Below are 15,950 nucleotides of genomic sequence, written 5' to 3' on the forward strand. Positions count from 1 at the left end.
AGGTCTAAAATTCTGTGTTGAAAGTTAATTTATTCTCCAGGAGCAGATTGAAAGGTATTTATTGTAGAGGTCAGCTACATTGTGCTGTGTAGCACTGTGGGACCATGCCTGTCTATTCCCAAAGGCTTTTAGGGGAGGTTTATGACTCTAAGGAGAAATATGATTCATTGATAGGGACTGTTCTATGAAAGGAGTGTATACTTCCCCACCAAGTGCTGAGAATGGTTTTGCAGTTGAGCTGAAGTTTATTGCAGGCTGAGATGAATGGAAGTTTGTCTGCTAGTACCATTTCCTGGCATAATCTGGTTCGTGTGACACCTCAAGAGGGGCCTTGGGAGACAATTGCTGAGTGTGACATGGACTGCCTCAGGAGGAGGGAGGAAGGACGGGCTGAAGTAAAGTTACCCAGTTGTTGCTATCTTGAGCCTATGACTGAGCTGCACGGACTCATTCTTCCCTCGGGGGACACAGGTGCGCAGAGCTATTTTTCTTTAATCACTCACATAAATTAAATTTATTCCTTTGCATTAAAATAATTAAATAAAGCTACGCCCTATATCTTTTAGTGCCAGATAATATCTTTAAACCTTTGGCTCACCATTTTGCTATCAGCTGCAAGGTATTTTCCAGGGTGTGCTTAACCAATTTTACTATTGTCCTGAAAAGTGTTCTAGGCAGAGAAATCCCCTGATAGCAATCAATATTCATGCATACTTTTAATCACTGTATCCACTGGGAATAATAATTTCCGGGCCTCTCTTGAAGTCCACCTGCCCCACACTAAGATGAAAGGGCCTTCCATGCTGTGTATCAAGTGGCACAGGCTTGATGCTTACCAGGATATTAAACACAAATTAAAATGGTTTGGAGAATATTGATGTGGGTCTGAGGTTGGCCAGTTGCTGGTGAGGGGGTGATTCTGCCAAGTCTGGAGCAGATTGGCAAGGAGCAAGAACAGCCCTTGCCTTTCCTATATTCCCTAAGGCTTTTCTCCTGCTCTTTTAGGGCACGACACTGCTTGCAAAGGTACAGTAGGATACGTGTTTAGGATGGAGGTGTGTGGTTTGGGAACAGGGTTTGTGTGCTTTCCAGGTTAGGAATGATTTTCCTGGGTTCGTTGTAACTTGTCTTCTGATTGTTGAACTTGTAGATTTGGAAAGTCTACTGCTTGCTAGCTGGCACATCACTTCAGACTAGGCTCTTTGTTGCTCCAACTTGGTTTCTAGCCAAAAACATCAAAAGGGCTCAGTGGTAAATCTGTGCTGCTTCCTCCCTGGCAAATGCTTGTTTTGTACAGTCTGCCCCCTGTAGAAGCAGCAAAACAGTTTGTGTTGCACTCCTGTCTTTACTCAGGAGTCTTATAAGTGAGTGTCATTCTGTGGTGAGGTATTGGCAGATCCACCATTTCTGAAATTCTCTTGTGTTTGGCCTAGGCAGTTATTTGAGACCAGCTGTTGAGCAATATAAATCTCTCTTGGCATTCAGACCTGTTCCCCACCTGCCACATTCACTGATGCTTGTTTGGAAACAGATGTACTTTTATTTGCACCTTCAGGAGGAAACCTTTTCAAAACAACCTTAAAGCTACTTGGCTTTGGTATAGAGGGAAGAGTAAAGAACACTTAAAGCCTCTGCCACAGTCCCATCAAAACAGCATTGACAATCTATGTAGGAAAGATGGCTCAGAACAGAGATCAGGAGCTCCTCTCAGGAAAGTATTTTCCAGTGAAACTGCCGCACAACTTGTTATCTTCCTTCAATACCAAAATCTCAGGGGATTCTAAAAAAGTCAGTGCTGATAATGACTAACTCTGTGTAGCCAGGAAGGAAAGCAGGATTTAGGTGATGAATTTTGCTATCCATTTCTGGGAGAAAGAAACTTCACTCTCTAATTGAGGAAGCAGATGCTTGATGTCTTGTGTAAGGCACACAGCTGGGCTTGTCTGGCTCGGGAAGGCCCCTTATAGTCTAACTGCTGTCTCTTACTCTTTTTTATTTGCAGCTCAGCGACATGTCCTCACATACATGGAAGATGCAGTGAGCCAGCTGCTGGAGAACAGAGAAGATATTAGTCAGTATGGCATTGCCAGGTTCTTCACTGAATAGTAAGTACATCAGGATGCTGCCAATAGGGCCAGCCTGAGGGGAGCTTTTGGAAACAGACAGAATATGTGGAAAATGGAGCTGGACATGTGCTGATTATGTTGTGAATGCTGGATTATACTGGGTTAGTCGAGGGCTGCCTGAGCTTGTTTTGGAAATGTACGTGGGTTTTGTACAGTTCAGTACCTCTTCTATTACAAACATTCATGTGAAGCAGTCACTCTGGGGAACAGTGATTTTAAAACCATGGAAAACCAAATTCTGCTTCTCTTGGTCAGGACAGTTAGTATCAAACTGCTTGAGAAATACTGAAGCAAACTGTTTCACAGACTGCTGCTGGTTTCAGCAGCATTCATTCTTCCTTTTCCTGAGTATTAATTTGAATTGTTTGTCTCCTTGTGTGATTGTTGTCCTGTTGAATGCTTTAATAGAATGCCTCTTCTTCCCTTAAAACCTGCATAAGTCCTTAAATACTGGACGTGAGCACTATCTCTTCTTACTAATTTGCAAGAAAATTATTGAGCAAAAAGCTGTGTGCTTTCTGTCCACAGAAAATAATACTGACATTAGTCAGCTGAGCACACAGTTGGAAAACAAGAGCTTAAGATAAAGAGCAGGACTACAATGACCTCCACCCAGCAACAGGATTTCTTTACTGGAGTTGAAGGCAAGGTGGCTTTGAAATACTCTGCTGAAATTGCCATTGAGGCATCTCTGCAGATTATTGCATCTAATTTCAAACTGACTCTTCTGTGCCTTTCCTAAACTTCTGATAATATATACTTCAAAAATTAAATGATGAGCAAGAGGTTGTTCACACAATGAAACTGTTCAAAATGCTCTATAGTACTTCTTCATCTTAATGTGATAACCGTTTTCTTTCCACTTCCTATTCCTCTTCTACCTTTAAAAGAGTAAGTAGTGATTCAAGACCACTATAATGAACTAAACTGTCACCATAGAGCAAAACCCTCAGACTGACTTTGGTGCTGGAGATCTTGTTTTTCCCATTTATTTTCAGAGATGCAATTTTTACAATGTTTTCTTGTTCACAGCGAGTGTCTTGTGGAGTTTCTGATTTAATGAAAGATAGGAAAAGGATTCATTTTCATTCATTCTGTAATATAGAACTAGTAGTTATCTTTTTTCTTTTTTCTTTTATAAAATATCTGGAGTTTAGCAGATGAAACTGTGTCCCCATACCAAAGCACAAAGTAATTTTGAGAGCTGTGAAGATTTGAAATGTGGGATTCTCCATTTAAAGTGGAGAATAAATGATAGCCAATATGGGTGTAGAATGCAAAGTTTCATATTATGAAAATGTCATATGTTCTGGCTCCCAGGGCTTGGTGATGTGCCCTCACTGCCCAAAAGATTTATCCACTCAACTATCAACATTTCTTCCAGCTGTGCTTTGAAGGCTGTACTTCTTTCCCAAGCAAATAAACTTGATCTTCAGTCTCAGCATCTTCAAACTCAAAGATAACTTGTGAGATTCCAGAAGGTTTGTGGGCACTAACCCAGTGTTTTCCATAATCGATGTTTTTCTGAAGGGGAGAGGGTTGGAATGTGCATGTTTTGAAGTATGCTGCAGTGATTTGAGGTAAAGGGACTTGGTATTAGGACATCCAGATTTTAAAATTGTCCTTTCCCTATTTTTATACTGACTTAGAATTAGACACTAAGCCCAGGGTTTAGAAAGCTAACAGGCAGGCCCAAACGAGTAACTTTTTTTAAAAGTGTTTATGGGGTAAAAGAATGACTTCTGTAACTTTTCAGAAATTAAAATTAGTCTGTCAAGGACAGGTGTTAGATATTTTCCAAACTCCTCTCAGAGGGCATACTTCTCAATGCAGTGATGTTCCATGGACCTCTCTGCTGGACTCACTGCTGAAGAGCAACCTGATGGCATTTCCATCACGCATTGCAATGCCCCATTTTACTATTAGTCAATTCAAGTCTTCGAGCCAATAAGTTTTGGGGTTTTTTTGTAATTAAGAAAACTTTGTTGGGACTTAGCGTACCGGAGTGAAATTTCAGAATTGAAAATTATGCAGTCATTTAGTTCTGTATGGATCAAACAGTAAGTGTTTTGCTGGCAATGAGTATTTCACTTGTTTCTAAGAAATGGAATTGGATATGTATTTCCCTGCTATCCGCCATCTAGCACTGTGATTGCTGATTGCAGAGGACTGATCTTGATCTCTACAGTTTTCCTTCCAGAATAGTTTTAATCTTCAAGGATAGTTTTTTCTCCCACTTTTTTTCAGCGTTCATTTGTCCCAGTCATGTGGACATCTGCTTTCAATCTTGGGAGTACCTTGAGGCTTCCCTCATCTGGCTCACTCCTGACCCTTACAGGAACAGGGATCAATCACCCCTCTGCCAATTAATCCACATCTTTTAGTTAAACAAGTAAAATTATGCCTCTCTTAGGACTAATCTTGATTTTATAGATATGTTGAAATGCTACTGGTATTTGTTCATTACAAGCCTGAGAAATCTCAGCTCTGCTCTTGAATCTTCATGAAATGCAGACTCTTGAAAACCCTCTGTGTAATTACACACTAATGCTGCTTTGCTTCTTCCAGCCTGATGTCTGTGCCAACATATCTTAAAGGAACATGTTCCCCCTATACATTATTTATCATCCTGTTTTCTTGATCTTTCCTATACTGAAGAAAAACAGGGCCCTCATGCTAATGCATTTGATCACGCAGAGAGAATGTGCATAGCATCCCACTTTATATTTTCTGGGCTCTTAAAAGGAGTCTGTGTGTCTTTTTTTTTTTTTTGTTCAGCTTAAAGAACCAGCAAAAGAAAAAAAAAAGAAAAAAAGAAAAAAAGAAGATGAAGAGACTTCCTGCTAGTGCATTGTACTTTTCTTGTAGACTAACCCTTTGCCTGAAACTTTTTCTTCCAGCATGCAGGTAGATGTGCTGCTCTGTTCAAGACTCTTTGGGAAGCTCAGAAATAATAACCAGTTATAATTTACCTTGGTTAGGAAACTGTTTTTTCCATAACTTTAATTGTTTGTTTGATAAATCAAATGAACTGGAGACAAGGGAATGGACTTTTTTTTTTTGAGTCTATATTCTTGTTGCAAAACACTTGTTTTCTTTTGTTTCTGGTGAAATGTCTCCTGACCACCTGCTAGCTGGAACATGACTGAGAAAAAACTCTTGCTTTTAGCTTGCAGATGTAGCACTGTTTCCACTAGACTCTGCAAGCTGATGTCTGAGATCTCCTTTTTCTGTAAAGAGTGTTTCTGTCTGAGATCCCCTTTTCCTGTAAAGAATGTTTCTGCTGGCTCTAACTTGAACACCCCTGCTGGATCTTATGTGACAGTTTAACAGTATTTATCTGAGAAGGTATCCGTGATGTGTGTGACAGGGTTGAGGGTCAGATACTGCTTTTAGATCTGTTGTGTGCCTGGCAATTCAAAATACCAGCTCAGCAGTGTGTAGAGCCCTGTTTTACAGGAAGGAACATTTGCTTTGTTCCTAGTAACAAGACTGACAGTGCTATATAGTTTGGGATCCTTGGGAAGGAAGATGTTATCACGGTGAGAAGTATCAACTTCTAACAATGAAAGTACCTCATTTTCTCTTGCTGTCTGGATTGGCTGGAATGATTTGTTCAACTCTTTCCTTAGGGACAAATATGATACTGCTTCTTTGGTTTTCTCTGGCAATAGACACAGGCTTTGGTATCAGACAAACTTTTGGCTTGTTCAGTCCTTTATTTCTGTACAACATTACAGAAATAAATCTGTAAACTAAACAATGTCCTCCTCTTTAAAAAAGTCTCAATACCCTTGGGGGAGGAGGGCAGGGGGGAAGGGCCAGGAACAAGACAGATGGGATGCCCATGAGAACTAAGCCACTCACTGAAGGCAACCTTAATTGGCAACTGGAAATAAGCTGAATTATCTGATTATGAAAAGGAGAGATTCTTAGAGCTAGCTTAGAGCCATCAATTTTCTTTTTTCTTTGCATCTGTGTATGTAGGCCTTATCACCGTCATCATCTTGCTGTCATCTGCTCTGCATCTTTCCCCTTTTCAGAGTAACTTGTTTTGTCTTGTTTGCAAGGATAGTGTAAGCTCCTCAAGACAGAAATGATATTGTACTGCATGTACTTTACAGCACCTAGCATTGTAGAATGTCGACTCTGTACTTTGTACAATTACAGTACAAACAGCAAAAACAGTAGTGAGAAGGTCCTTAGGGCTTTGACAAGTTGTGCCAGATTCCCTTTCTGAGAGATGAAGCCATTCATTAGAATTTCTCTGTACAACTGTTTGGGGGAGGGGCATTGGTTCTTGGGGTTTTTTAGTGTTACTTCTTTGTGTTTTGGGCAAATCAGTAGTATTTGTGAGGTATTAATACTTTTAGGATATTTCCTAAAATATTGATAGTCTCTCTGATACGATCTTCTGACCAATTGCAAAAAACCCCACAACATTTCATGTATTCTTCAAATACTGTCCTGATTCCTACATGTCTTCCGCTATAGAGAGAAAAAGATAAAATGATGCTGCTCAATGCAAGACTGCATTGAGCCATGTGATCAGTATCAAGCTGCTGCTGTCAGTGACCTAGCTGTGCAGCAGCCCTTTGGGCTGAAAATCTCAGCTGGCATAATGTGCTTGATGGTTCCTGACAGGCTTTTACTTGGGATTCCTTGACCCCTAGGGCACTGCGTAAGACTGCTGTCTGCCTCTCCTTTGCTCTTCAGTTATCAGTGGAAAGAGAGTGAATTCATGAGCTCAGACACAGCACTTGTGCCAGAAGCTCTGAGGAGGTTTTGCAGCTAAGTGAATAAGTTGCTGTGAAAGAAACATTTGAAAGTGTCTCTCCACAGACTACATGGATTTGCAGGACTGAATTTGTTGATAAATCTTTCTGGGGAACCTACAGTAATTGCATATTTCTCCACTAAGAGTGTTGCTAATGGACACAAAGCCTTTCTTAGTCCCATTGTTGCCTTCCAGTCTCACCTCTACAGAGAAGCACTGTCAGAAGGGCAAACTCTCTTTCTTGTAATTGAATTTCTCCAGCCCACCTTAGAAATGGGATTTCAGTACCTCCTGCCCGCTGCGCATGGGGTATGTGTTTTGTGTGAGAGCTGTAGAAGATCTGGGGTTGTGGATAACTCTATATGAGATTTAAATTATGTGAATTTTGTCTGGAACCTGTATATCTGTCACCCTATGTTTTTATAATCAAATTTCTTTATGGCAGAAACAGCATTGGGATTTTGATGTGACAGCCAGGATCTATGAACTCCTGATTTTCCCAGAGTTGTTTCTCTGTAACAAACATTGCAACAAGTCCTAACCTGACAAATATGCTGATTGGGATAACTGCTGTTGAGTAAACAGCTGGAAAAAATGCATATATTAATCTCAATAACACACTTAATTCCCACTGTAGTTTTTACATGTTGCCAATATATTAGGAAATGTAGTATTTTCTTACCTTATTCTTGAGAATCTTACAGATGAGTGGATATCCAGATGTATCCTTTGCAAAGAAATACAAGAGGGATAAAAAGGTAAAAAATCTTTTTGGTAAACAGGATTATCTTGGAAGAATTGTAGCAAAGCAGTAACAGAATTGAGCTTAAAAGAGAACATTTACCAGTGATGCCCTATGTGGTAATATACTCCACGTAAGAAACTTCTCATACTGTTTTGGCGACAAAAGAATCTGCAGGATTTGCCAAAGCATATGAATGTTAATGCTTGATATCAGCATCTTGTCAGCACATGGTACTTATCCATGGTAACTCTGATTTTATATACTGACTTGACCTGCACTTTGCTCTTGCTCTTTGAAGAGAGGTAATGACAATTTCTGTGTGCAGTGTGATCAGATTATGATGCTGCTAGTATAGATTCACAGGAGCAGCAGTGCAGTCTTGGCCCACTTCTTTCCTATTCCTTCACATCATGGAAATGACATATTTGCTTGTGGTCTTTTTAGAATATCTGCAGCAGGAGTTGGCTGACTATGGAGACCTTATGTAATTGGGTATATTTTATTTTTTCTTACAGCCTTGAAGGTTGAAATGCAACACATCTGCCATGAAATTGAGCTTCCTTTAGGTTAAAGCCAACTGCATACAGGCGGTGTGGATAGCTAATAAAACTGGAAAGAAATTTCCCAAAAGCCAGAGTCCAGGAATGTGGCAAATGGTACAAGCATCAAGACAATATACATCTGAGTTAACTTTGTGCCTTTTCTCTGTGCTGGAGTTGAATGTACTATCCTCTCTCTAGCTTTAGTTTTTAACTCTAGTAAAACTCTCATTTATGCTTCCAATTTTTTATTGCTTTTCATCATAGTTGATGATATTACTAGTACAGATTTGGAAAAGTATATGATTCCAGCTGGTAGTTAAGATCAGACTTTGACTTCATATGTATGAACTTATACAAGCTGAGGGATGAACAGATTGAGAGCAGCCCTGCCAAGAAGGCCTTTGGGATACTGGTGCATGAGAGGCTGGACTTGAGCTGGCAATGTGCATCACACCCTTCCTGGGATGCCACAGAGTCTTCTGTTTAGTTTTACTTTCTCCATTAGTCTGCTATTTTTTTTTAAATCTGTGATATTGGCTGGTTCCTGCCCTGTTCTTGCATTTCTTACCATGCATCTCTTTTGTGGTTTTGTTTCTATCCTTGCAGAAGTGAAAGGGCCCTCAAGTCAGAATTGGAGAGCCCTGGAAATCTTATATTGTCCATCTTTCACTGAGAAAAGGTCTGTAGTAGAACTGGCTGTGATACAAATTAGATATTCATTGCTGAAATAACTGTTTGACAAGCAACTTTCTCCATCATTCTAGAAAATTGCTCTGTTGTGCTTGCTGAGTCACTGTTGGAATATGTAGGAAAAGAAGAGAAACATAAATAGTGATATATCCACACAGATGTAGTGGGACTACTTACAGTCTTTTGCATACAATCTGCAATGTGTATATAAAGCAGTAATCTCACCTCATGCTTGGTCACATGCTTGAAAGATTGGATTTCCTGCAGTTTCTCTAAGTGTTTTGAAGGAAACTGTTTTAGTTATGGGAAATTGGGAACTGAAATGCACATAAGAATAGCTTTGGAAAAACATAGCATAGACATGTTGGTATTGGTACGCAGTGTTCTTTCCCATATTATATGTGGGGGTATAAAAATTATTCTTAAGCAGGAAAGGCATAGTTTTATAATTTTCTGTTAGTAATATTTTCTTTTTAACATACTATTTCCTCCAATAAAGCTTTTGATATCTCAAGCAGTAAGAATTGGATACATGGTAACTTCATGAATGGCAATACCTCTCTCTGTGTTACTAACTCACATGGTTTAGTTCTTGTTTTAATGAAGCACTTTGGCATGGGTCTAGCTACTTCATGTGTATAGGAGATCAGTTTTAGAGTTCTTGGCTTACATCTGTCTAAACCTACAAGGCTTCTTATTAAATTGGAATCAGGTACTGTAAGTTTAAGGAGCACTTTATTTTTTCCCATAAATATCTTTAAAGAAAGGTGGGTCAGAATTGAAGTTGGGCTTTGGGTTTTTTGTTGTTGATTTGGGTTTTTTCCCCAGTTTTGTGTTGCTAGAAGGACTTTTGTGTTTATTCTTAGGCTGCAAAATGTTGAGGCATCACAGAAAACCTTGAGGAACATTTCTAATTGCTGTGCTAAGAGTATATGTGTTCTCTTGTGGACAAGACCAACAAATGGAAAATTTTTCCTAAATTAGATATGCCAAACTCTAAAAATCAGCAAATGTTTGCAGCAGTGGGATCTGATAAGATCCCATAATAGGATTCCTTATCCTTTACAGGATAAAATCCCTTAACTATGTCTGCATCTCCATGAATATCAAACACCAAAATTCTTGCAAGCCTAAAACCCACATTTTTAAAATGTGGTTTATCTTCCTTTTCTTTAAAAACAAGCTAAACAATAGCAAAAAAAGAAAAAACTCTAGTTTCTAGAAGTCTGCATGTCTTGAGAGAACCTGAGATTTTCTGTGTAGTGCTGTGTTGAAACCATACAGATCCCAGAATATATTAGCTTTAGTGAGTTGCAATAACCACATCCTGCAAATTTAATGTTATTGTGTATCTTCAAGTGAATTAAACAAACTGTAGCTGGTCAACACTGTAGCCAAGCAGTTGTAGTGAGCACAAAATGGTTTAGCTAAGCAATCTCCAAATGCAGAGTTAGCATTAATGTCAAATGATGTAACTTCATCTATATTAGGGAATTTTGGCAAGGTTCATTTGTTGCCATGATGAAAATATTGGAAGCTGCTCAGTCCTTGATGTGCTATGGTTCTTGCCAAGGCAACTGAATTGGATGACAGAGTACCAGTTGTAAATTTCTTCTTCTGAAATTCTCCAGTCAAACGAAGGCTGAAATGAACAAATACAGAATCTGTTTGCATGGCACCAGTATTGAATCTCTTTGGAACAGGAACTCAGTTATATTTCAGTATTTCCTGTGTCATCACAGTCATAACACGATTGGGCTGCTACCTTTTAAAATAACTAAAAGTCTAGTTTATAAATGTGGAACTGTCTTACAACAGGAGAATTCATGCAGAATGAGGCAAGCAGGCCCTTGTTTGTACTTATGCTTTGGCCTCAACTTTCTGAGAAGTCAATTTGCCTTTACATGGCATTTTACTTTGATCTCAGAAGTTCAAGGTGGGTGCAGTTCCTCAATAATTTTCAAATCCATACTCCCCCTTTGGTGGATATTGATGCTTTGGTATCAAAATCCATCTCCAGGTGATGTCAATTCCATAGCTACTTTCTGAACTGTTAGACAAGAGGAAATCACAGTGCTACCTTGTGTGGCTTGTGTTTTTAACAGTGTTTTTCATCTTTGTGCCATCTTCTCACCCTTGCCACAGATTCATGGTATGGTTTCTATGGCATCTTGAAGCTAGTGAATGAATTCCACAACATGACAGGGAGGACAGAAATACTCACTGGTTAATAAAGGAAGCCAAAGAATAGAGATCATGGCTGTATGATAATGAAGCTAACAGAGGACTTGCATCTCCCATACCCTCAGAATGTAGAGAGTTATAGAGCAGTTTGGAAGGAAGTTTCTTCTTGCCCCAAAATGTCAACTTGGACTAGTTTGAACAAATACTAAATATTTGGAGAGTTATCAGTTTTCCTTATGTAGTTATAATTCTGGATTGATTTATTATTTATGTATTTAGTTTAGGTTTTGGGAGAAAAAAGCAGATTTTTTTGAGGGAAGCTGGGTTGCAACTTGCAGTCATCTCCATAAAAGCTAGTTATAGTGGTGTTCATGCAGTTGTTCCTGTGGTGTGCAACTTACACAGTTTCCTACTGTAAAAAAGAAATCTCAGTTTATACCAGCAAGACCTCTCCAGACTCACTGAAACGCCATGTAGTCTGAAATTGCACCTGATCAGACTGAAAGAGCTGGTCATGGGTGATTGATGCTTATCTGTGAAGGCTTCTTTACTTTTCCCTTAAGCACCTTGGAGGGCTTCTGCAGGGCTATTTATGGTCTTTCATTGTATGCCCTTTCCCGTCTTCCTGAATACTAGGCTTCCCAGCTCATAATTCTAAGAAGAAGCTTTATTTTGCAGTAGAAAGGGGCCCCAATATGTGGCCTATTATATCCATATCAGCTTGCTTACCCTTTTCAAACAGCTATTGTGTTTTAATAGGGCCCTGCCTGGCAGGGGGAGTCCTTAATTCCTGCTATGTAAGAATGGTCAGCTTGAGTTACAGCAAACTGCAGGATGCTGCTCTGATCAAAAGGCCTCTGTTTTTAAAGATTCCCACGTCCCCACCCCTCCCCATTTGCCTTTTAATTTTTTTTTTTTTTAATCCTGGGCTACTAGTTCAACACAGTACAGTCATTTTAGCTTGGGATTTGCAAGCCTTGAGGTGTTAAATTACTGACCTAGCATATAAAAAATTAAGGGAGAGGGACTCTAAAAAAGATAAAGGCTTTCTGGGTAATAACAAGCAAGCACAACAACTCCTTTAATCCTTTCCTTCTCCTGAATCTGTAAACTGGTCTCAGAGGGTTTGATTTGCTACAAAGAAAGCTTATATAAGAAAGCTTGTTCGTTGCCTACTCTGAGCTGTGTCACAGGTGCTGTGGTTAATTTCCTTCATCCCAGTACATGGCATAATCTCTCTACCACCTGTATTGTCTGCCATGAATACAGAGATTCCTAGCCTATATCAAGAAGTCTGAAAACACATAGTTAAAATTTGTCACTCCTTTCTCCCTTTCTGCATCCTTCAGCTGAAGTAAACTTGAGTGCATGAGACAGAAAGGATCTCAAAAGATCCAGTCTCTCTGTTGGCAGTGTTATATCACCCAATCTTGCCAAAATTTTTTAATGTTAATGATTTCCTATCTGCCTAGTTGTTAAAAAAACCAATTATTTTCCCTTAAAGTCAGTAATCAGGAATAACTTTTAGCATCTGTTTTGTCTTAACACATTCACAAGGAAATGCCTAAAAAGCATGCTAATTTTGTTAGAGGAGGATGGTGGTTTCCTTGAGGCTGACCTCAGTGTCCCAAGTTCTAAGATCTGTGGAATTTAAAAAGGCACTTGAAACAATGGCTTCGAATTGAGGAATGCTCGTAGTCCTACACTGCTTTCCAAGAGGGATAGCTAAAAAAGCAGTCCAGTGATTCATCTGAGTATTGCAAATACGGTAGTACACTTAAACCAAGAGGTGAAGGATAAAATTATCTTAAACTAAATTCATACAGCAGTAATTTAATCACTACAACAGTGTTTGGTTTGTTTTTTTTTTTACTAGTTATGCCTCCAGTTTTAAGTGTTCCCTCTCAGGGTACCTTCTAGGCAAGGTAAACCTCACTTTACTATCTCAGAGCATAGCCTTTTGGCTAAGTGCAGTTGGTCTTTTGGGGATGCTTTATTGTTGTGGATGAGTTATTTAACAATAGAAATTGCCTGTTTTGTAAAGCCTTTTGTATTTCAGTATTTTCTATTGCTAGAGCTAGTTCTTTGTTACCCATTGTAGCATAGTCTCTAATCCTAATACTCCTGGTTATCCCTACTTACTGTGCTTTAGTTCACACAATGAAGCAGTTTTGGAGCTCTGGGTTCCTTTCAGATTGAGCTCAACTGGAAGATGTGTTCCTTCTGCAAATGAGCATTCAGTCAATGGGGCTAGATTAGAAGTAGTCCAGGGCATGTGTCAAGAATAAACAAATCCTGGGATGCCCATGATGTTGACATCAAATCCTCCTCACTGTTTTTCTCTACAGACCTTTTGGTCAGTGTAGCCATAGCCTCTGACAGCAACTTTGCATTTGAGACTACCTTGGTTTTGCTTGAGACACTCGACTCTGTTTTAATGACTTAGACACTTGTGTAGCTGGCAAGAGAAGGGTGTGGGGGGATGTGTGAGTAAGTGGTTCATGCTCAAGAAGCTTTCAAAATTTTTTCTTCATCATGCTCTTGATAGAAAATTCAAGTAATGCTGTCAATTAAGGAAAAATGGTCATTGTTCCTTGTTTTCCATTTGGTAGAGGAGGGGTCCTGTGAGCTTGTTCAGTTCTTTGCATGGTAACCAAAGGTGGCACCTGCTAGGAGGACAGCAGAGTCCTGGCAAGCTCTTTCATCCTTCTCGAGGACTTGGGACTCTGCATTGAGTGTATTTGGCTTTGCCCGAGTTCAGCAGGCAGAGGCTAACTGCTGTAATGGGTTTCAATTGAGATGTTACCATAGCATCCTGGGACTTTTACAATCTATTTAGAAGTCCAAAGGTTTGAAAAGAGTGCTTGAAAGTTTCTGGACTCTGGCAGGTTGCCGAAATGTAAATACACAAAAGACAAAGCCTTATGAAAGCTGCTCTGTTCAGAGAAGCAGCACCTGAGTGCTAGCATTCCCAGCACATCCATTTTTGATAGCTGGGGCTCTCTTTTATCACAGTCTCCTCCCAAATATTTTTTCTTCCCCTCACGTGTATGTGCCATCCCACAAGAATAGCCTGGGTGTGCTGCAGGATGCAGCCCTCTCAGCAGTGGTGTTGGAGGAGACTGTTCTGGGGTTTGGCTGCTCTGGGGCACGGGAAGGAAGGGAGTGAGAAAGTGTCCTGAAGCCCCTACTGTAAGAATTTCTTTAGATATCCCCATTAGCTGAGAACCTTGCTCTATTCTTCTCTCGTCTTTCTTCAGGATTTTCTCACAAGTGAATGGAAAAGCTGTTTTGTTAACAGAGTATCCAGTTGCTAACAATTCTTGTGTGAAATATGAGTGCTCACAGTAAAGTGGTGTTAAATAATGAACATTCAATTCAATTTGTAGTCTTGGTTTCAGCAAGACAAATAAAATCACATCATTAGTAACTGCTGTTACTCTTCTAATTTGCCTACTCTGTTTACTGGTAATGTGGAAGACTGAAGCAATCATTAGGTTTGCAATAGGAGGCTTGGAGACTAGCACAGTTGTTGAAAGCTTTCTTCTGGAAGGAATCTCTTGCAGATGGCTGTACTTTAAATGCCTAAAAGGGGAAAAAAAAGAAGTTAACCAGAGAAGTGAAAAATTATTTTCCCTGCTTCTGGGTTCCCAAACTCATTTCTACATGATTGAGGACAAAGTAATAACTTACTGAGGTGCCCTGTTTTTTTCCTAAGTCTTTCTTCTTCAAATGTTCTGAAAAGCTCTGGCCACTTAACTTTGCTAACGGTATGAGCTGTTCAGTGAGAGGAGGACAGATAGAGGAAAGACAGCAATCTTAAGGGAAGAATCTAGCAGCTGTTCAACTTGCTGAGAATGATTTAGCTTAATAGTTAAGTTTGTTCCTTTATTGTTGATATCTTGCTTAAGCCATTCCTCTGAGTGCAGCTTATTTAATTTTTGTATTCAAAAGGAATTGGAAAAAAATCTGTTGGAATGTATAAAAATCAAGGAAAGGTGTTGGTCATATGCCCTACCTGCTGTTGGAATACCTGTAACAACTTTGGATTGTCATAATTTTTCTTTCTTCTAGAAATGTTTACCTGTAAGGTTGCCACATTAATGGTAACTTCATCTCTCGGCAGCTGTTAAAAAAAAAAGTTGGCCAAGTTTTTTTGGTACTGCCCATCTACCTATGATATAGAAATTTCAATATATATAGTTTATTCAAAATATATAGTGTTCCTGTCCCTTGTAGTGATCTTGACCCTGTCATAATAGATTTGATATTGGGCTGCTTGCTGGATAGCTCCATCATGGGCTGGCTCCTTTGAGATGATCTTTTACTACTTATAAAAAGGAATTTATAAAGTAGTGTGTCTGAAATGCAGCATCTTAACTGGGATAAAATTCTGACTCCCAGGCTTACAATCTTGAACATTTGGGGAAAATCCTTGCATTGTATAGTTAAACAAAATCCTCCTTTACTCAACTAGCTGGCGGCACTTGGCTGTCAGCACATCCAGGTGTGCTGATGTTCCAGCACATCCACCCACTCTTTTAACTGAGTAAGCAACAAATGATATCATACCCTTCTGCCTGGTAGGTTTAAAGCCATCCCATGCTGAAAATGCAAGTGACTGGAGTTTTTGCTTATTAGAAATAAGGCGTAATATAGTAGTCTGCTGTGAATTAATAGAATGTTAACTTCATGTGTGGACCTTTCCATTACAATTGTGCCAGGATCTGCTTCCAAAATTTGCATGTTCTGTAGATGTTCTGAGCAGCATAATTTGGTGTATTTAATTGTATCATTGTGCCTTCATTTTCTTTCTCTTCCAAAATGTCTCCCTTATGGGTGTTATGTTTCTGAAAGCTGCCTTCCTCTATTACACCAAGTTTCTT

At 39.4% G+C, this 15,950-nt stretch overlaps 1 protein-coding gene and 1 long non-coding RNA gene across 2 annotated transcripts in view; both read left to right on the forward strand.

Moving 5' to 3' along the window:
* Window positions 1–15,950, forward strand: part of CSTPP1 (centriolar satellite-associated tubulin polyglutamylase complex regulator 1) — a 79,305-nt gene that overhangs the window by 6,924 nt on the left and 56,431 nt on the right. The window contains exon 2 of the mRNA XM_064424814.1: window positions 2,003–2,105. Coding sequence (XP_064280884.1) covers window positions 2,003–2,105 — 103 coding nt within the window. The remainder of the gene's footprint in view (window positions 1–2,002; window positions 2,106–15,950) is intronic.
* LOC135302130 (uncharacterized) lies at window positions 7,630–8,960 on the forward strand. The gene is made up of 3 exons (XR_010363829.1): window positions 7,630–7,661; window positions 8,164–8,304; window positions 8,797–8,960. It is a non-coding gene; the product is annotated as an uncharacterized LOC135302130 (long non-coding RNA).

Source organism: Passer domesticus, chromosome 6, assembly GCF_036417665.1.
Source record: "Passer domesticus isolate bPasDom1 chromosome 6, bPasDom1.hap1, whole genome shotgun sequence".
NCBI classification, from domain to species: domain Eukaryota; kingdom Metazoa; phylum Chordata; class Aves; order Passeriformes; family Passeridae; genus Passer; species Passer domesticus.